General features: G+C 46.4%; 1 protein-coding gene across 1 annotated transcript in view; it reads right to left on the bottom strand.

Annotated features, from left to right (window-relative positions):
- LOC102385707 (cytosolic phospholipase A2 epsilon-like) overlaps positions 1-21,758 on the bottom strand; it is an 86,416-nt gene that overhangs the window by 32,903 nt on the left and 31,755 nt on the right. The window contains exons 7-12 of the mRNA XM_006034081.2: positions 13,604-13,646; positions 12,770-12,833; positions 10,085-10,239; positions 9,810-9,902; positions 5,328-5,365; positions 1,065-1,200 (exon numbers count right to left, since the gene is read on the bottom strand). Coding sequence (XP_006034143.1) covers positions 1,065-1,200; positions 5,328-5,365; positions 9,810-9,902; positions 10,085-10,239; positions 12,770-12,833; positions 13,604-13,646 — 529 coding nt within the window. The remainder of the gene's footprint in view (positions 1-1,064; positions 1,201-5,327; positions 5,366-9,809; positions 9,903-10,084; positions 10,240-12,769; positions 12,834-13,603; positions 13,647-21,758) is intronic.

Below are 21,758 nucleotides of genomic sequence, written 5' to 3'. Positions count from 1 at the left end.
ACTCGAGTTACGCTCGTACGTCAGGGTGGGCTGGTGAATGGAGAGGCAGACACAACTTATTGGTTGCAAAAAACTTTACTCACGCTGCTTGCAATCACGACGCAGGTGGTCCGGTCGTCGGAACAACCACACGAGTTGCTCCAGCTGGCAGGGCCCAAGCCAGTTAATCCGTCCGCAATTCGAAGCTGGCGGGGAAAGGGGTACGTCGGGGCGCTCGGTGACGGGAAGAAAGATCGATAGGTGATCAGTCTATCGATCGGCAGCCGCAAGTCAGATAACTTCAGAGGCACTCTGCAGCGTGCTCAAAGCTCTTCGACTTGGGCGGAAGTCGCGCGGAATTTTAAACGGCCAGCGAGCCAATTACTAGCCGCCACGTGTGAATAATTTAGCACTGGCCAATAGCGGGGCACAAATTTGCATCCGAATAGCGGGAACTCTTTGCACCGTGCATTTCTGTGCTGCAAAGAAGAAATGCATCCTGCAAAGGAAACTGCAAATTGGCGGGAACTCTCTCCTATACACGGGTTCTCAATTGCAGCAGAACACTCTGCCGTGCAAAGGAGCTCTCACGTGGCCAGGAAATTCCATAGTGCCGAGGCACAAAAATCACTGGGTTGTGACAGGTCTCAGAGTGGGAGTAGCCTGGGCTCCCTGCTGGCTCTAGAAGCCAAGCCTGGACTCCCAGAGACCAGACAAGGCCACAGCAGTCCCAAGCCAGCACCCCCTGAGGAGCATTCTGCGATACCCTGTACATCCTTCTATTTCCACAGGGGGCTCTACAAAGAACAGAGGGCTCAGCTGCTATTACTATTTCGCCACCCAGTCATCGGCATCTGCCTACAAATAGTACTGGTTTAAGACCCATCTCTGTTCACAGCTATTAGTAAAAGTACCCTAATACCATTTTTTAATCCTGGAGCTGCTCCTTTCATTCCTGGAAAGCAAATAAGCTACTTCTTATTTCTAAGGCTTCACAAGAGATTCTGTTTTTATATAAAAATGCTATAGTACTTACCATCATGTGCATTGGGAAGGAGGGAGATCGGAAATTCTTTCCCACATACCTCATGTTCCTGCAGATCCTCCTCCAAATGGAGGACCTTCTTCAAAGCTACAGCAACATATTTCTTCCTTTTATGCAGGAAATCCTGCTCTTGAGTGCACAGGCCAAACCCCAAGCGCACATCATGTCCTTGTTGACTAGAACGAACAAAGACCAGGACAAACGTATGTATACACAATTTACAGCTAGTTTCAGGTTCAGATAATCATTGTTTGTCTGCAGCTTGAGATGCAGTTCCCCCCAAACCCCTGCACCTATCACCTTGAAATTTGGCAGGCTTTGTGGTCTCTGCAGGGGCTAGTATCCCTGCTGTTTTGACCCCACTGTGGCTTAACACATACACGTGACATGAGCTTTGCTTTCAAGATTTTGGGCTGCAGTTTCATCAAACCCCCTGCACCTATCTTCTGGAAACTTGGCATGCATCATGCCCCAGAAGGGGCTACCAGTTCTGCAAGTTTCATCCAAATGTGGCCAGAAATGGCAAAGTTATAGGCTGTTTTGACCTTCCCCATTATATCCTATGGGTGAAACGTCGAAACAGGGTCAAAATGGCAAAACATTTTGACAGAAGGAAACAGAACAGCTGTTTTGACTTGAAACAAAAGTTGAAACAAAACACTGTTCTGTCGAAACGGAACGCTTCCATTTCGCACAGCCTTAAAGGTAACATCCCAGTCAAATAACAAATATAGAAATACATACTACGTATTTCTATGTTTCTTACATTAGCTCTCAGGATGTGCTTTATTGCTGTTTAAATATATAAAAAGAATCATCACTCCCACAATAGCTTACTAAGTCCCCTGGCAGATGTACAATGAAAGGCACAATGGGATCTGATGCACAACCCCCACAATCACCCCTGCTATCATGTCGCACATGCATGGCAGGAGGCATGATTGTGGGATCAAACATCAGATCCTATCATGACATAATGCTAGAGCAGAGGGAGCCCAGGATCCTGATTCTGGGTCTGGGCAACACCTACACTGGCAAATACCAAGCCTCTGCAGCTGGGAGCCTGGATCAGCTGATGGGGCTCCCAGCCATGAGGGCGCATCATGAGCTCCTATGGCTGGGAGCTCAGATCAGCTGACAGGGCTCCCAGATGCAAGGGGCACAGTGAAGGCCTTTATTCCAGCTGCACACCAAAGGCTGGGAGCCTTGATTTGCCACTCTTCCCAGCTGAGGTGGTATATTGGAATCAAGGGCTCTGATGTGTCCCTGAAGCTGGGAATAGCAGCTAATCCCAGCTCTCAGTCTTAACTCCAATGGGCTCCCAAGGCTGGGAGCAGCAATCAGCTGATTAGCATGCTCAGCCTCTGTAATGTATGGGAGTTAAACGCTCCCATGTGCTCTGGAGGCCAGGAGCCCCAATTAGCCTGGCCACACGTTCAGTTAATGTCATGATAAGAACCAGCCACTAAGTTATTACATATATTTTGTGCAATAACTTTGGGACTTATTCCTTTTTTATGATGCCATTAATCACATTAACACGTGGCTGGGTAATAACTTAAGATGTGATTAACTGGTTTCCCTTATAATGCTGAGCAGCTTACAGGATCAAAGTGCCCAATCCTGCCAATACCTGGACAGATGCATTTTTTTTCCCATTAACCATCTCATTGAATTTTCTCATGTCAGAATGCATATGCTCAAGTGTTTGCAAAACTGGGACCTAAAAGATAAAGGATGGTAGTCCATGCTGTGTGTGCAATTACAAATACATATATGAATTTATATTATTGCCTGCTACTGGAGAGAATGCCTGAATTTCCCAAGTGTCTTAGGTGACACTGCCCCCTGGTGGAAGAAAACTATGCAAAGTACTGACTTTGAGGATATTTTATAGGCAGGAATATTTCATGGGTTACTAACAGTATCTTTCAATTCTCCACCACTTTGGCAAAAGCATAGTTTACTCATACACCAATTTTAATCTTCAAAAACAAAACCAGTGTAGTGACCTTCAAAAGTAAAAGTTTCTGAATATTTTCTTAAGAGGAGAAAAAAATTGACACTAGAAAAAAACCAAAAAGCAATGCGTTTTCTTCAGATTGTCTCATATTCACTTGTAAACTGAGCCTAAGCATGCAGCTTCTCCCCAGAAAGAACAGAAGTGTATTTCATATGTTTGTTTTACTTGTAATACTTCTTGTAGTGCTGTTAAGGCTGCAGCAAAAGAGACTTTATTATACAATGTCTAAACAAATCTAACCAAATTATACTCCATATAGTATCACAATATTAAACACAATGGTGGTTGTCCTACAAAAACTAATAGGTTCATCTAAAGTGAAGGCAAGTGTCAGAAAGTATATGTTTAAATTACAGACTATTGGCTAACATGTTGTTTCAAGCATCTCCTTAAAATAATTGGCATGCTAGGCCAAGTCTTCCCATATATAAGGGCCTTGTCACACATTACACTTAGCATGTGTTAACTGCAGTTAAAACACTAGGGTGTTTATACACATGCTCTGGGAGGTGTGAGGGAGTGCTTTAATTACTGCAGGTCCAAAAGCAATGCTAATTAAAAGCTCCCAGATCATCACATGCATCAGTGTCCCTGCTCTGAAAAATGGTGGCAGGGTGCTTTGAATTAAAGCTCATCGACCAAGCTTTAAAGCACCCCACCTCCATTTATCATCAGGGGGACGCTGGAGGCTGCTGAAGAGTGTTAATTTCCACATTCCAGCAGACTTGATTAATCGAGTCTGCTCTGATGCGCTGCAATTACATGCTCCCTGCACATGTCTAGGAGCGCCTAGTGTTTGCACATTCAAGCAGTGAAACACGTGCTGATTGCCATTGCAGCATAGCAAAGTCAGGGCTTCCTGCAAGAAATATTTCCAGATGGTATTACCTAATACATCCTAAGCTAATATCCAACCGCTTCACAGAGATAATATGATCAGAAGACTCTGGGGCAGTGCAAGGTCTGGGACCAGTCCCAACATCGTCCCCTCCCCACCAGCACTGCACCAGCCCCAGCCCCAATACTGCACCAGAGCTAGTTCAAGAGGGCTGGGACCAATGATCAGCTGTTTGTCAGTCCTAGCACCCCCACTACACCAGAGCTGATCCGAGACTCCAAAGCAGTGGTGGAGATGGGACAGGCAAACAGTTGTTTGTCAGTCCCAGCCTCCACAGCACATTGCAGCACCCTGGAGTCTTCAAGAGCTCTGGAATTTCAGACGTGTCTTATTTATTACTAAGCGTTACTGTGCATCTGCTCAGAAAACTTTCCAACTCATAGTAATAATTACTAAGATCCCCAAAACAATGAACTAGGTGTAATGTATGACAAGGCTAATTGCTGTTGCCACAGCTGCATAATTACAGCAGCAGTGCAATGGTGACCAGAAATCACTGCTGTCCCTGTGTGCACCAGCTGTCCCAGGTGCTCAGCCACATCATTACACCTCTGTGACTTAAAACCACCTTTGCTTCCTCCTGTCCTATTGTCCCAGTGATCCCGTATCAAATATGCCAAATTTACAGGTAAAACTTGTAAATATAGCTCCTACTTAAGCATCAGCCCTGAAAACTCTACCTAAGTTTGGAAGGTCAAACTATGTTTCTTTGGGGGTTTTTTCTTCTTATGCATCAGACCCAATAATCAAGGTTCAGGGGGCCAAAACATGCTTTCAGGAAACCAATATGTGCTCATTATCTTCACTTTGTGTTCTCAGTGATGCTAGTAAAGTTCTGTTTCATTTTCTATATTGGTGCAGGTGCAACTAGCTGGAACTTAGTTAACATTTTTTTTTTGATGTACGAGAAGGAATGAAACCCAGCTCACTCACTCTCAGCTCTGTTGGCTGTACATGGCAAGAAAGATCAAACAGGAGGGCAAATAATTTTTTCAGCAATTCTGATTCAGAATGTAGCTAAGCATCATACCTAATGAATCAAAAGGTGGTCTTTTTACCTCCATCTACACTGCAGACCCAGTAGGGGCCAATTTACCTAACACAACCTGTTGACGATAAAATAGTACATGCTGAGCTTCATGCTACTGTGAGAGAGACTGCTACCGATCCCCAAGTTAGCTAGTTTAAAGCCAATTCATCAGTATGACTGCAGTGTGGATACACCTATACTGACTTTTCTCAGTGCACAGACATACTTTTAAGTGTTTGCAGACACTCTTAACATACAAAAGCACTTTTTTTCTTCCTCCGCGTAGCAAGAGAGGGCAGAATTCACTATACAGAGTCTTTAGAAACCTAAACATTAGGAAAGAGTTTCTTACCATTTTTTTGCCCTTACATGCAAGTCAAAAGTTTTGTCCTAGAAATTAAGAAAGTAAAGGTAAGTACCAGATTATTTTTTAAACTTTATTTTGCTTCAGACTTAGGGCTCAACTGTACAGGGAAGTTAGTAAGCAGTAAGTCAGAGAATGAATTCATAGCATACTAGCTATTCCACACTAACTCACTACCAACTGCAACATACCTACTCCACTTTGAAAATGGACTAAGCTGCCTTGCACTCCAAGTGCAAACTATGGAAACAGATCTACTTAATTACAGGACCAGGCAGCATTATACTGAGACATGTCATACTCTGTGAATACTACCTCCCACACTGGAAGTAACTTGGCTGCCTGTGTGTAGTGTTGTACACAGAGACTATAAACAGATGTTGCCTAATGAAGTGGATCAGCTGTGCTGCAATGTGTTATGGCACAGATGATCTACTTCACTGGGTGAAACACATATCATCCCTTGTCCCACCCTTGATGATGCAGGATAAGCAGGGAAGAATTGGTGGGGAATGTACTAGTGGATGGCAACTTGCGCAGCAGTGACCATGAGATTGAGTTCAGGATCCTGGAGAAAGGAAGGATGGAGAGTATCAGAATAAGGACCCTGGACTTCAGAAAAGTAGACTTCAACTCGTTTAGGGAAATTATGGGCAGGATCCCCTAGGAAGCCAGTCTAAGGGAGAGAGGAGTCCAGGACAGCTGGTTGTACTTTAAAGAAACCTTACTGAGAGTGCAGGAACAAACCATCCCAATGCTCTGGAAGACTAGCAAGTATGGCAGAAGGCCAGCTTGGCTTAGCAGGGAACTATTCAGTAAATTACGTCACAAAAAGGAAGCTTTTAAAAAGTGGAAACTTGGACAAATAAATAGGGAGGAGTATAAGAGCATTGCTTCTGCATGGAGGAATGAAGTCAGGAAGGCCAAAGCGCATTTGAAGTTGCAGCTAGCAAGGGACATGAAGGGTAACAAGAAAGGTTTCTACAAGTATGTTGGTAGCAAGAGGAGGATCAGGGAAGGGTGGGTCCTTTACCGAATGAGGGCAGTAACCTTCTGACAGTGGATGCAGAAATGGCTGAAGTGCTCAATGCCTTTTTTGACTCAGTCTTCACAGACAAGGTCAGCTCCCAGACTACTGCACCTGGCAGCACAGTTTGAGGAGGAGGTGAGCAGCCAACAGTGACAAAAGAACAGCTAATGGACAATTTAGAAAAGCTAGACATATTTAAGTCCATGGGGTTGGATGGGATGCACCCAAAGGTGCTGAGGGAGTTGGCTGATGAGATTGCAGAGCCATTGGCCATCATCTTTGAAAATTCATGGCAATCAGGAGAGGTCCTGGATGATTAAATAAAGGAAGATCCAGGGAACTACAGACCAATCAGCCTCACCTCAGTCCCTGGAAAAATCATGAAGCAGATCCTCAAGGAATCCATTTCTAAGCACTTGGAGAAGAAGAAGTTGATCAGGAACAGGCAGCATGGATTCACCAAGGGCAAGTCATGCCTGACCAACTGGATTGCCTTCTATGATGAGGTGACTGGTTCTGTGAAAGTAGGGAGAATGGGATGTAGCTTGATTTTAGCAAGGCTGTTGGTTGTGCCCAAAGCTTGCAAGAACTTTTTTTTCAACTATTTTACTTGGTCTAATAAAAGATATCACATCTACCCAAGGAACCTTGCCTGCCTTGATTTTAGCAAGGATCTTGATATGGATTTTAGCAAGGATCTCCACAACATTCTCGCAGGCAAGATAAGGAAGAATGGGATGGATGAGTGGACTGTAAGATAAATAGAAATCTGACTGGAGCATTGGGCTCAGAGGGTAGTAATCAATGGCTCGATGTCCAGTTGGCAGCTGTTATCTAAAAGAGTGCCCCAGGGGTCAGTTTTGTTCAATGTCTTCAACAGTGACCTGGAAGATGGCATAGAGTACACCCTCAGCAAGTTGGCAGATGACACCAAGTTGCGGGGGGAGTAATAGATACGGTGGAGGGTAGGGCTAGGATTCAGAGTAAGCTAAATACAACTAAGGAAATAGGCGTGAAGTCCAAAAAGATCCAAAAGAAATGTCATGAAGTTCAATAAAGTCCTGCACTTCAGACGGAACAATCCCATGGACTGGTACACGCTGGGGACCGATGGGTGGTCAGCAGCTCTGCAGAAAAGGACCTCGGGGTTACAGTGGACAATAAGCTGAATATGAGCCAGCAGTGTGCCCTTGTTGCCAAGAAGGCTAATGGCATACTGGGCTGCATTGGTAGGTGTGTTGCCAGCAGGCCAAGGGAAGTCCCCCTCTATTCAGCGCTGGTGAGGCCACATCTGGAGTACTGTGTTCAGTTTTGGGCCCCACGCTACAGAAAGGATGTGGACAAATTGGAGAGGGTCCAGCAGAGGGCAACAAAAATGGTGAGGTGGGGGGGGGACATGACTTATGAGGAAAGACTGAGGGAACTGGGCTTATTTAGTCTACAGAAGAGGAGCCAGAGGGGATTTAATAGCAGCCTTCAACTACCTGAAGGGGAGTTCAAAAGAGGATGGAGCTAGATGGTTCTCAGGAGTAATGGCCTGAAGGCGCAGCAAGGAAAGTTTAGGTTAGATATTAAGAAGAATTTCTTACTAGGAGGGTGGTAAACCACTGGAACAGGCTATCCAGAGAGGTTGTGGACACTCCATGCTTGGAGATTTTTAAGACCCAGCTAGACAAAGCTGTGCCTGGAATGATCTAGTTGGGGATGTTCCTGCTTTGAGCAGGAGAGTGGACTAGATGACGTCCTGAGGTCCCTTCCAACCCTAATTTTCTACGATTCTACGAATGTCATCTCACCACTTTACCTGCTGAGCCAGGTTTATTCCTGCAATCATGGGGAATGAGTCTGGCTGAGCAGGAAACCTCTACTTTCCCATTTATGGAGAAGTACCTCAGAGTCCCTGGGGTACCTCTGTGTAAATGGGGAAAGTGGGCAGGTGTGCTGGGGGCTTGAGGGACCTTCCAGGGTGACTGGAGAGGAGCAGCAGCTCAGGCTACCCAGACTCTCTTGTCACAGAGGCACAATAAGTGGAGGGTTTATTACTACCTTTTGTTGCACCACATATTTTTCTTTGAAGAGGCATGAAAATTGGAAGCAAGGTCTATTAGCTCACCATTTGTGCTACCAGAAAAATTTTATGGCAGGATAAATGAGACATCAGGTGACCTCTGTTTCCATGCAGAGACAGGGCTTGAGGACAGCAGTCAGTGCCACACTACGGCAAACTACACTACTTTTCACTTGGGAAATAGTAGAGGCTTACCATATTTACTCAAATATAAGAAGAGGTTTTCTCCCCTTCCCCACATCCCCTCCTCAAATCAGCATGGGTGGGAAAAGCCCCTAATCTTATATTATCACATGAAGTAGAGGGGAACAGGCAACTACTGAGGCTCTGACTCTGGTCCTGAGCCTGTGCCAGAGGCACAGTTAAACCCACAGCAGCTTCCTGCCCCTCCCTCCATTTCCCTTCTGCAGCTGTTGCTCCTCACCTGCTTCCCTCCCCATTACTGTCAGGTGCAGATTGGCTCTGGCTCTAGCTGGGGTCTCTCCTGGGCATGGAACACATGCACCAGCACCGCTGCAAGGCCAGGCAGTGGTGCAGCCCAAGCAGCCTCTGACAACAGGGGGGGAGAAGGGAAGAGGCAGTGGGGGAGAGGCAGAGACTGGGGAGTGGGAGCAGGGCCAGGGGCTGTGGGGAGCTGGGAGTGGGAGAGATGCAGGTGGCAGGGGGCAGAAAGCCTGCAGTGGAAAGAATTGGCAGGACAGAGGGCAAGGTTGCCACCCGACCCCCCCACCACCCTCCGCAGCCACTGCACTGCTTTCCCTGCTGTAGCAGTTGGAGGAGGGAGGGAGAGGGATCCAAGACAACCCTCCAGTATTTAGATTCTATACCTGGAAAATAATACCAAACATATATAATTTCCATATACAGAATCTAATTATATTTGAGTAAGTGTTGTAATTAGCAGTAGGGGTTTTGTGCCCTGAGCAAAATCCTACAAGAGGTGGGGAGGCAAGAGGGGAAGGGTAGCCCTGAGCTAAACTTGGGAAGAGAGAAAAAGGAGGGGCCAATGTTACCTGCCCTGAAGACTCAGTGCCCAGCTCCTGCTGGTACAAAGTGGTCTGCCTGGCCTGGCCTGGCTCTTGCTGCTAATGCTTCTGCAGCAGCATGGAGTCCCTTCACCATTCTGGACACCCTCTAATTGGGTGCCCAAAACAGGTGCCCTACTCGCCCAGGCCACTGAAATGATTGCTGCTCTTCGATACTTTAGTAAGAAATTGGACAAGCTCTTTATATTTCATATCACTTTTCAAATATGCATTAGAACCACACTACACAGTAATGGCGTTCTCTAACCAATAATAAAAAATGTATCTCTCTAATACTAAAAATTGAATAACTAAAATAACTATTCCAAAACATGTGCAATACTCACCCCTGTTATTGTTATTTTCTTTTGCAAAGGGAGAGAATTCAGAGGCAGGGTCAGGAATCCATTTTTCTCAGAATCCTGTTTAGCTGGTGCCAGCTGAAATTTAAAAGGGGGGGGGGGGGGGGCAGGAGAGGGCAGGGTAAAACACAATGATGACTTACAACCAGGAGGAAAGGGCGAACCCTCTAACTACAACCAAAATTCCCCACGTAAAGCAAGCTAACATTTCTATCAATGCTCTATTTGATGTTACTTTAATAAAACCAATGATTACATACAATGGAAGAAAGCATCTTCTTTGGTAAAGTAACATCCAGTTTCGTTGGGTTATTTTTTATACAGTGAAACATAACAGAATCTATGGAGTCAGGATTCAGTGAAATCTTCTGGGTTCCTTCATGAGATCCTTTTACTGTAAACATGAGTTCTTCCTCTACAGACAAGAGACACAGAACAAGAGATTTTTTATGGTACCTACCTAGAACTCAAAACACGCAACTATTTAAAAATTTCCTCTCATATAAAATGCCCAGATCTTCCTACAGGTTTCATATTAAAATAGTTGTTTATAAAATCTAGAATGCGTCACAAAAGCTACCAAAGTCTCATCTGTCTAAACTATCTGTGTCCATAAAGGACTAAGTCATATTCTAGAATAGTTGCATACATTTTATTTTTGGCATTTATGAACAATATAATTTTATTCCCAGTACAGCAAGGATGTTCAAGTCTCCACACACAATAACTGAGCATATTCAGTAGGGCTGGACTCTGTCCAAGCAGGTATGCAGCATCATATGTTCCCCTTCATATACACATATGTTCCCCAGTTGTAGCTATGCAAAGCCCCATGATGAGGAGGAGGGACCTCCCATATTTTAGCCCAGTAGCCAATGGGTATGACACTCACTTAAGTTATAGGGATCCCATTACCCAGAAAGACCTTGAACCTGTATCTCCTGCTTCTCAGCAGAGTACTCTAATCACTAGGCTACAGGTCTCTCCAAGCATCACCCTTGAACATGCCCAGAAGATGAAGAAAAAATAAAAATTGGTGTTCTAATTAGAATGCTCTAGCATTGCCGCAGCATCATGTGTATAAACTCCTGTGGGTTTAAAAACGGATGCTGTGGTGCTTTAACTAAAGTTCGTCTAATGAGCTTTAGTTAAAGTGTCCCACAGCCATTTTTAAATGCACGGGGGCTTAATACACATGATGCTGTGGTGTTTTAATTAGAGTAGTTCATTGCAAAAACAAAAAGAATCATTTACCTCTGTCTTCCTTTTATAATTACTCAGTAGCAATCTAACTAAGATCCACTATGGCTAACATCATAGGGCCACAACTCCTATAAAATATTCTATGAACAGACTGCTGTACTCTCAGAAGATGACCCTGCCCTTTCAGCAAAGTGCTCGTACAGGAATGTCAGAAGCTGAAATGTTGTTGTCTCAGGAATATAAATGGCAACATCTTTAGGATTTTTTTTCAGTTGTCCTTTTCCTCCAAATTATCTTTCAAACAAACTTTCTGCACAAGGTCTGACCTTTGGTAATCAGGCCATTTGTTGTAAGCACTTTATTCATAGGGCATTTTTTGTATAGATACAGGTCATGATTTTTTTAAATATGTAACTTTTATTTTAAAAAAACTAGTCCATGAAATACATTTATGAGGAGAAGCAGGAGAGGCAGGGAACAGCTGCAAGCTGACCTGGACAGGTTGGACAAGTGGGCAGAAAACAATAGAATGCAATTCAACAAGGAGAAATGCAAAGTGCTGCACCTAGGGAGGAAAAATGTCCAGCACACCTACAGCCTAGGGAATGACCTGCTGGGTGGCACGGAAGTGGAAAGGGATCTTGGAGTCCTAATGGACTCCAAGATGAACATGAGTCGGCAGTGTGACGAGGCCATCAGAAAAGCCAGTGGCACTTTATTGTGCATCAGCAGATGCATGACGAATAGGTCCAAGGAGGTGATACTTCCCCTCTATCGGGCACTGGTCAGACCGCAGTTGGAGTACTGCGTGCAATTCTGGGTGCCGCACTTCAAGAGGGATGCAGATAACCTGGAGAAGGTCCAGAGAAGGGCCACTCGTATGGTTAAGGGCTTGCAGACCAAGCCCTACGAGGAGAGACTAGAGAAACTGGACCTCTTCAGCCTCCGCAAGAGAAGGTAGAGAGGTGACCTTGTGGCTGCCTATAAGTTCATCACGGGGGCACAGAAGGGAATTGGTGAGGTTTTATTCACCAAGGAGCCCCCTGGGTCTTCAACGGGAGGTTAGATAAGCATCTACCTGGGGTCATTTGAACCCAGCCCTCTTTCCTGCCTACGCAGGGGGTCGTACTCGATGATCTATTGAGGTCCCTTCCAACCCTAACATCTATGAATCTATGATTCCAAATGGGACTTGGACTGCACAAACATATCTCAAACCTGCAAATGAAATATGTGCAGACCCACGCCTGTGTGTGCAATTTCAAATTTAAACTTTTGGAACATTTTGTTTTTCCAGGCAACTCAAAAATGTCCCTTCTGAAAAAAATGGATTTTGGCATATTCCCACCTAAATAAAGTATAGAGTTTAAGATTTATTTTTCAGTAATTTAATGGTGAAATAATATTTAAAACAACAGTACCGAGTCAAGACTAGGCACAAATTTACATTTTATACATGGCCAACCAACAGAATTTCTTTCCTGAACTTTTGCTAAGTTTCAGAAAATGTAGTACCCTTTGAACAAAAAGGAGAATGTTACAAGACCCAAAGGTTTGAATTTCCTGATTTTTGTTTCATTGCATTTCAAACAAAATGTAAATTTAATGTGGACTTCTGTGATACTGGAGTATGACAACATTGTCTTTGGAACCTATACAGTAGATTATTAATGTTTCAGCTTTTATTGTAATTACTGAATAACAAACATGTAATCAACCAGTTAATATAACAATAGTCTTACTTGTGGATTGCTGCTTCAGTTTCTCTGCATCCACTTTGACTTCCAAACAGGAAATCTCCTGTGACTGTAACAGAGATGACCATATGATGACAAAGAATGACACAGCTGGAATCCTAAGTGATTCAGATTGTGCTCTTGGAATTGACAAAATAGTGACAAGGAAGAATCTCTTCCAATATTTACCAGGGAGGATGGTGATGGTGACATGCTTGGAAAGCAAAAATGGGAACTTCTTAAGAGTCTGAATTTGAAAACACGGGGCAGTGGAATGATTAAAGTGACAGCTATTTAAGACTGGTGTCAAGACAAGGAATACTTTGAGTGAAGCAGGTTGTGTAAGTTCTGTCACTTCCCTAATACAGTTTCAACCACATTAAGCAATAAGGATACAAGGGGGAAGTGTAGGAGGCCTAACAGGCTAGCAAGGTCAAGGCAGGACTTCTGGAGACAGCAGCACCCAAGGGAGTCACAACTAGCATCACATCTGGCAGGTTTTCATTCCCCATTCCAAATTACCAGGTACCAACTTAACCACAGTGAGGGCAGTGGGAGTATGAAGCAAAGCTCACACTCATGCCTTTGGATCAATAGCAAGGTGTTTTAATCCCTTTGCCACTATATCCCAAAGAGCCACATTAGGACATGGGAACATTCAGTCTTTGGTAGACAGTGGCATTGTGTTCACAGCTTTCCCAGGTTCTACCTTAGTTAAAGTGTGGGGTTTTAAAGTACAGGCAAAGCTGTGAGGCAAAGCTCCAAATCTCGAATCCCCTCAGTAGTTTAAGTATTTCCCATGCTATACAGGCAAGATTACAGGAAAAAAGAAAAGATTACCACTAGTACTCCATTAGTGATGATTTTTTCAGGACGTTCTAGCCTGAAAAACAATGCAACAAAAAAAATTCCAAGTGTTACAATGAGAGCAATTAAATACATCTTTAACTACATGAGTCAAACATTCTTCCCCTCAACATTTATGTTGCTCATTGTGGGGGGAGTCCCTCGCAGAAGAGATTAGCATCAGGGAAATTCTAGAAAACAAGTTTAAGTTTTCCCACATTTTAACAGTGGATAACCAAACTTGACCTTTAATGCCATTGCTTTGATAGCTTTAATCATCATTTGAATGCCGTACCCAACCATGAAACACTCCTGCGCAGACTCCCATCATGCTAAACCATGAGGTGGTTTCTGAAATACATTACAGTGAGTATGTGGAGAGTCTGAAATCATTAATTCTATCTCAGGACCTCAGAGCATCTACCATTTGAACTCCAGAAGTAAAAAGCATTAGTCCAATGCCCCAAAATAGGAGCAGAGGGGAGAATTTTATCCAATCCTCATAAGATGAACTGCAGAATGCAAATGAAATGTGAATAAGTATTGGAGGTGTATATGGAAAATCTACACTAACCAGGATAGAGATCAAAGATGGATAATTAGCACAAAAATAACTTTTAATAAAACCTCTTTAACAATTATTTTTTGTTTTTTAAAATATCAGAAATTTCTTAACGTATTAAAGATATCCCACAACGCCTCATATCACAGTTTCAAACACCTACTGCAGCTCATAGAACTCTTAAGATGGAGAGTGCAGCTACAGAGATGCAGGTCTAGATTCCATCACACCACTAGGACTTTGTTGCTACAAGCCCCCAACATTGCCCATCAAGGCACAAGAGAACAATCCTGTTTCCCCCAGGATGGTGCATCCTTCTTTTATTGTGGCAATGCACAGCCAAGTGAACCTGCAGAAACCAATCCTATTCCCACCCCCAAAAATGCCAAGCTCTCTCAGTCAGTCAATGGGCAACCCTGAGCACATAAGCCCTGAGCTGACATCCATAGGAAGAAGATATTTATATATGACCCCAGGCACTGCTGGCTGAAGGAAATAATCAGTCTGCTCCCAAACAACTATCAGAAAAGGAGAGAAGCTGCCTCCTTAGAAACACAAGGACACCTGCTTACTCTACTGACATTTACAGTAAGGATATACAGGCCTGAGAATCATAGAAAATGAGGGTTGAAAGAGACCTCAAAGGTCATTTAGTCTAACCCCGTGCTCAAAGTAGGACCATTCCCAACTATATCATTCCACCCAAGGTTTTGTCTAGACGAGTCTTAAAAACCTCTTAAGGCTGGAGTTGCCCCCACCTCTGAGTAGCCTGTTCCAGTGCTTTACTACCCTCATAGTGAGAAAGTTTTCCTAATATCTAACCTAAACTTCCCTTGCTGCAGCTTGAGACCATTGCTCCTTGTTTTGTCATCTGCCACCACTGAGAACTATCTAGCTCCATCCTCTCTAGAGCCACCCTTCAGGTAGTTGACAGTTGCTATTAAATCTCCCTTCAGTCTTTTCTTCTATGGACTAAATAAGCCCAATTCCCTCAGCCTCTTCTCAGAAGTCACATGCCCCAGCCCCCTAACCATTTTCTTTGTCCTCTCCTGGACTTATTCCAATTTGTTTACTTCCTTTCTATAGTGGGAGGCCCAAAACTGGACATAGTACTCCAGCTGTGGCCTCACCAGTGCTGAATAGAAGGGAATAACCATTTCCTTCAATTTACTGGGAACACTCCTATTAACACAGCCTTCTTCACAACAACAGCATGCTATTGGCTTATATCCAGCTTATTGTCCACCGTAACCCCCAGGTCCTTTTCTGTAGAGCTGCTGCTTATCCAAATCCCTCCAACACTCTTCCCACCACACCTCTGTGGACAGTATGATGGATCAAACTTGTGGCATAAGATTCCAGCCACACAGCCCCAGTACACCACCCCAGTAAAGTTAAAAATGCTTGCTGGCTTAGAACAGGGATATGTGATTGCTCACACACCAGAGAGGGCAGACTAGCTGCAGAAGGAAAGAGACAAGATCTGGCACTATTTGCAGTACTATCTTTTTCCCCTATTCCATAGGCTCACCAGGCACTTGGTCGTTTTTACCCAAAGGGGGAAGTGGAGCTCCAAGGGGAGGAAGGTGGTTTAATTAGAGCAGCTCTGAAAGCCACTCTAATTAAGCCACAATCAGTGTGTCATTTACTCAGCATCCCGCACTTCAAAATGGTGGCAAGGATGCTTTAACTAAAGCTCATTTAATGTGCTTTATTTAAAGCACCCCCTCTGCCATTTTGAAGCACAGGGGCACTGAATACACGAAATGCTGAGGCTACCGGAGCATGCAAATTAGCATGCTCAAGCAGACTTGAATAATTGAGTCTGCTCCAATGCATTGTAATTACAGTATCCCCACACATCTACAGGCAACCAAGGAATCCAGCCAGGAATTATCTGGTAGAGCACTTCTGGTAGGGAGTACCTCAATTATGTTCAAGAAAACATAAGAAATCCTCTATATTTTGTGGCCCAATGGTCTACAATGCATCTGTGCACCAGAGCTGTTAAAGACACACAGCTTCTTGTGCCTCAGCAGAGAGTGGGAAGGTATGTTTTGTTCCATGGGGATGAAACTGAGCAACACTTCCACTGAAGCTGGTACAGCACCTGCAGGATCTTTTGATATAATTGTACCTCATCTTACCAGAACATAACTGCAGATAGATTATCACCACTGTAACACAATTACTCAACAGAGGCACAGAAACTTGCATCCCTTCATCCTAAACCACAGAAAGAAACACCTGCTTCTGGCAGGCTGTGGTTGTTGTCCCTCCTCCCATGTCCAAATCCCCAGAAAACCTGGCAGCTGCTCCCATTCCCTCACTGCATAATCAAGGAACCAGTTCACCAACCAGACCAGGTCAGAAGCAGCAAGTATTCATCCTCTAAGGCCAACATTGGCCAGCATTGGTGATGAAAAGGCCAGTAATGGTGATCTCAGGGAGGCGACGGGAAGAGGGGATTTGATTACACCAGGCATGGAGATCAGAATACAGCTCCTGAAAATTCTCATTAGGGTTCACCCACCCAGCTGGCAGCATAGAACCATCCCATCCCCATTCAGGGCTCATCACCTAGCAGGCCTGGTAGGACTAAGAAGGAAACTGCCGCGTGGTCTACTCCTGAACTATCCAAGACACGACATCCTATTCCCCATGTGTACCAGGAAAGCCATGCTCTTGACAGAGGGGCAATGGTCGGCTGCTGCAACACGTCTCAGGCAGAGCCACAGGCTTGAGGCCAAGATGAGGGTGGGGTGGCTGCATGGCAGATATGTGGCAGAGGGCCTTAGGAGGTCCATCGCCAAAGAAAGCAAGGAGATGAGAGTAGGCTTAAGTTGAATTAGCCATGAAATTTGGTAGAACTCCAGTATGGTTTTTCTCTGGATGCCAATGTCAATGGGTAACATGATGCTGAATGATGCCACTGTATGCTGAGTGATGGCTTCCAAGAATTAGCCAAGGAACACGGAAGGCAATGGACTGGCTAACACATTGTTTGAACAGTGATCCACTGGAAAGACCCAGATGCCAGAGTGGCCAGGACAATGTTGAACTTCCAGAAAAAAAGTATAAAGAGGATGTAATACATGACTTACAGAGCATTCCAAAGTGTGTCATAGATGATTCAGAGCCTCAGGCTTGAGTCAGGTTCATTGAATGCAAACTGGTTCACAAAGGCCCTGGAAACTTACATGCCATGACCAAGGTTCCCTCTAAACTGCATGTGTGCGGCTGCACACAATTCAAAATCTTGTCACGCACCAACATTTTAATCCCGCGCACCCACCCAGAGAGGAGCTGGGCACAGAGTGTGGAAGAGGCACTGGGGCCAGCATGGGACACTTACTGAAGGTAAGATCCTCACTCCTCATGCAGGGCAGGCGGTGGCTCCTCCCCGAGGCAAGGTTGGGATGGGGGTTGGAGCTGGCACGGGCTCCGCTGGCACTGGGGAACTGCTCCACAAGCTTCACCAGCTCTGGGGAACTGCTCCACACCCCTGCATCGCCTTGGGGAGCAAGGAGGCACATGGTGTCAGGGCTGGGGTGTGGAGCAGTTCCCCAGAGCCAGTGGAGTCTGCAGAGCAGTTCCCCATAGCTGGCAGAGCCCGCACCAGCCCTCAGCCCTGCCTTGCCTCACCTCGGGGAGGAGCCACTGCCTGCCCCACATGAGGAGTGAGGATCTTACCTTCAGTGAGTGTCCCACACCAGCTCCGGCGCCTCCCTTTCAGTTCTATCAATTGATTGTGTCTGGCCCATGGCTGCCCCACAGCACTCCATTATGCTGCTCTGGGCAGCAGTTAGCACGGAGAAGGGTGGTGGCCGAACTCTGCCCGCTCCCACCTGGACACTTACTGTGGGACACTTATCAGTAGACCACACCGAAAGGGGGAGGCGGGACCAAAGCAGTGCGCTCATGGACCGCTACTCCTTAGAGGGAACATTGGTCATGACTACATGCATGACTGGGCACAGGTACTGTGACTCTGGATGGGGCAAACCTTGGGGCTACACCTATGGCTCTGGCTCCCCCTGCTTAAGATGGTGATTGTTGATCATTCTAATGAAGCTCCTGTCTATTTGTATCTTCCAGAGATCCTGGGCCTTAAGGCCCACCTAGTTAACTAATAGGCCCCACTCTGTGGGGCCAAAGTTTGAAAGATACAACTGATAATTTATTTTTTTTGATGGGACAGCTAAGGAAGAAAAGTGTAGGAGTGATTTGGAGGTCAAAGGTTCAAAATGTGAAAAGAAGTTCTCCAGAGGGGGACACTGAGCAGAGCCCCCTGGGCTGCATCCACCAATCCTCAAAGGCAACCAAGGAGCCGGTGGATACCACCCACTGGTGCTCTGCCCAGAAACGTGAACAGACAAGTGAAAGGAAAGACGCCCCACAATCTCTGGGCACTTTCCCGACCACAGCCTGGTTAAGTACAGGGCCCACCTGGCCATGGCCAAGAGGAGGTTGACCAGGAGGTCCCAGGACTTGGTGGGGCCACGGATGGGGTGACCAAAAACAAAAAGGTGGGGGGTGAAATTCAACCAGAACATCAGGAGGAGGTTCTGGAGGTGGAGGTAGAGGGGCTGGCAGCCTGGCACACTCAAGGGTCATGTGCACCAGGGTCTCCCTCTGCCCACAGAAGGGGCAGAAGACTGGGGTGTCAGTGCAGCTTGCCTGTGCATAGCTGTGGTTCCCCCACTGCGGGGGCTGTGTTGGTGGGGCTGGGGCTAGGGGCAGGGGCAGGCTGAGTGGGTGTGCCTGCTGGTGTAATGCACCTGGTCCCCTTAGATGCCATTGATCTAAGCTTGAGGGTGGGGCCCTTGCCCTTCCCACCCCCAGCTGTGGAGGAGGCTAAAGAGGACCCCTTCCCACTGCTCCTGCCCCTGGTCCCTGATGGTGGAGGAGGGGGCTTGGGAACCCCTCCAGGAGGGGCCTGGCTAGGGGAGAACCCCTGACCCTGTTGGCTCCCTGTTGGAGTCCTGCCTGCCCCTGCAGCAGAGGTTGAAGGCTTCTCTACCCCCAGAGGAGGTTGGTTGGACTCTGCCTCTGGGGTGGGGGCTGCAGAGCCATGCATCCCCTCGGAGGCTAGGCTGGAATCTGCCTCCATAGTGGTGGCTGCAGCTAGCTCTGTGGGGGCATCTGCTCCCCCAAAAGGTTCCTCCCCTGCCATTGCTTCACATGAGGGAGGGGAAAACAATAAAGAAAACCAAAATATACAGTGGGGCTGGTGAATCTAATAGGGGCAAGCTGGGGTTGTGGGGGAAATGGGGCAGGGAGGTGGGGCTGAAGTTCACTGAGCTATAGGCCCACAGGAAAGAAAAACAGGAGGGCTATGCTTGGGGAACGTGTGCATGGGGGTGGGGAAAACACACACACAAGGGCTGGGGAGACTCAAGCTGGCTTATTCAGCCACACAACAAACACCAGGGCAGAAGGAGTAGACCACAGGACTTATCACACAAGGGCAAAAACTCACAGGGAAGGCTGCTGAAGCAGACGTAAGAGATGGCTGGAGTGGTGGAGGGGCTTTGTTTGTTGAAGATCAGTCCAGGAGCCCCTCAGGCCTCCAGCCAGGCACTCAGCAGCAGAACAATAGGCAGGAAAACAAAGCAGGATCAGATGCAGTGAGGCAGCTGTGTAGGGGAGTGCAGGAGCAGTCAATTAGGGAGTAATCCAGTGCAGGTGTGGTGTTGAGTGGTGCAAGGTGGTGCAGCATGGAATCTCCCTCTCTCCTGAGAGGGGGCAGCAGCAGAGCAGATGGTAGCAGTAGCAGCAATAGCAGCAGCAGTGGTAGCAGCCATCCAGTTCAGCCACTCAGGGTGTGCTTCAAGTGAAAGTGGAGGTGAAGGTGTTGGGTTGCCTGCCAAGGCAGCTGTGGCAGGCAAGGCACCTTTAGGCTCTGGCAGTGATGTTGGGGGAGGGGTCCACAGGCAGTGCCAGCTCCCCCTCCCCAGGCTGTCCCCCAACCTCAACTTGGCGGTGACCTGGGCAGCAGGCAGGAACAGGTATGCAGAAGCTGGGGTGTGGTGCTGGGGGGCAATGCAATGCAGTGAGTCCCTTCCTGAGGGGGAGCAATGGCGTGCAGCAGAGGACCTGCCCCCCATGGGAGGGGCAGCAGCAACAGCAGCCCAAGGTAGGAAGGGGTGCAGCCAACTTACCCCCAAAAGCTCTGAGAACAGGCAGCAGCTAGTAATAGCCAGAGGCAGGAAGTGGCGTGGCCATCTTCTCCCTAGAAGCTCCTGAGACCAAGCTTGCAGCAACCAGCAGCAGCAGCAGCCTGGGACAGGAAGGGGTGGGGCCAACTTCCTCCCAAAGGCTCCTCCTGCAGAAGCTCCTGAGGTCAAGTAGGTGCTGGCCAACGGGCTCTAGCTCCCCCTGGCTACAGATTCAAAAGGAGCCAGGCAGGGTTATTTTGCCCCAAGTGGTACAATTTGTTGCACAACAAAGTGCATGTTTGGGCACATGCACCGAGGCAAAAAGCCCTGGCTCAAATTTGCACTGCTTCTATTAGAGCTGCTGCAAGCACACATGCTTGCACATGTGGATGGGCCCATGGTGATCAATCCTGGCTAAAATGAAGATGTATCATAAATTTAGATGCATGATGCAAGATTTGGTGGCTCAGAGATGGTAGAATAAGATTGCGCTAAGTGATTTGGATAATTAAAAGTGGTGTAAGTGCCAGTTACATATCTTAGAGGAAGAAAAATATTTAGCTTCTAGAGTCAGCTCCTTGAATTGGTACACCTTGGTGCAGCTCTACCATTGATTTCAATGGTTTAGTAACTGTGGATCTGGCCCTAAATATTAAATATTTAAGAAACAGAGCTGATTGAAGCTTATAATGTCCATTTCATGGGAAATTTCTACATCTCCTCCAACTTTGTTTCAGTTTCATTTTAGAACAATGGTGGTCAACCCCTGGCCCACAGGCCACATCTGTCCTGTGGTACCATCTCATTCAGTCCACGGGGCTCACCATGGATCCAGAAATTTGGCAGTGGGAGAACATTGGCACCACTCCCTCACTACCAAATTTTCAGACCCATGGAGAGCCTCAGGCCATATGTGCTGAATCAGGTACTCAATCCCAGCATGGAGGGAAAAGCAGGGGAGCACTGGACCACAGGGACCAATCCCAACACACAAGAGGCTGGGAGGGAGCATTTCCCAGCCATTAGGGCCCAATCCCAGTGAGAGGAGAAGGTGACAGGCCCCAGGCCCCAAGCCCAGTACTTGGGGCAGGGACAAGTCAAAGCTGGGCCCAGAGCCCAATCCTGGTGCATGGGGCTTAATCTGGCCCCACGCAACTCATCTGACTCATGGGGCCAAAAGGTTATGCAACACCATATTCAAATTAAAACTTTTTTTTTCTCTTAATTTTTCATGAAAGAAAAACTCCAAACAATAAAATAAAATAAAATTGTGCCTGCTTATGACAAGGAAGCTGCTCTGAGAGTATATTCTTCTGGTGTTTCTCAAGACCTCAGTCTCTGGCACACCTTGACAGCAGTCATAGGGGATGCCTCCACGACAGCTTCAGTGTCTCATATCCAGGTCTGGCATGCATGAGCACAAGTA

The sequence above is a fragment of the Alligator sinensis genome, unplaced genomic scaffold (assembly GCF_000455745.1).
Source record: "Alligator sinensis unplaced genomic scaffold, ASM45574v1 scaffold314_1, whole genome shotgun sequence".
Taxonomy (NCBI): Eukaryota; Metazoa; Chordata; order Crocodylia; family Alligatoridae; genus Alligator; species Alligator sinensis.
The sequence above is the reverse complement of the archived record's forward strand: the minus strand, read 5'-3'. Positions and strand labels throughout refer to the sequence as shown.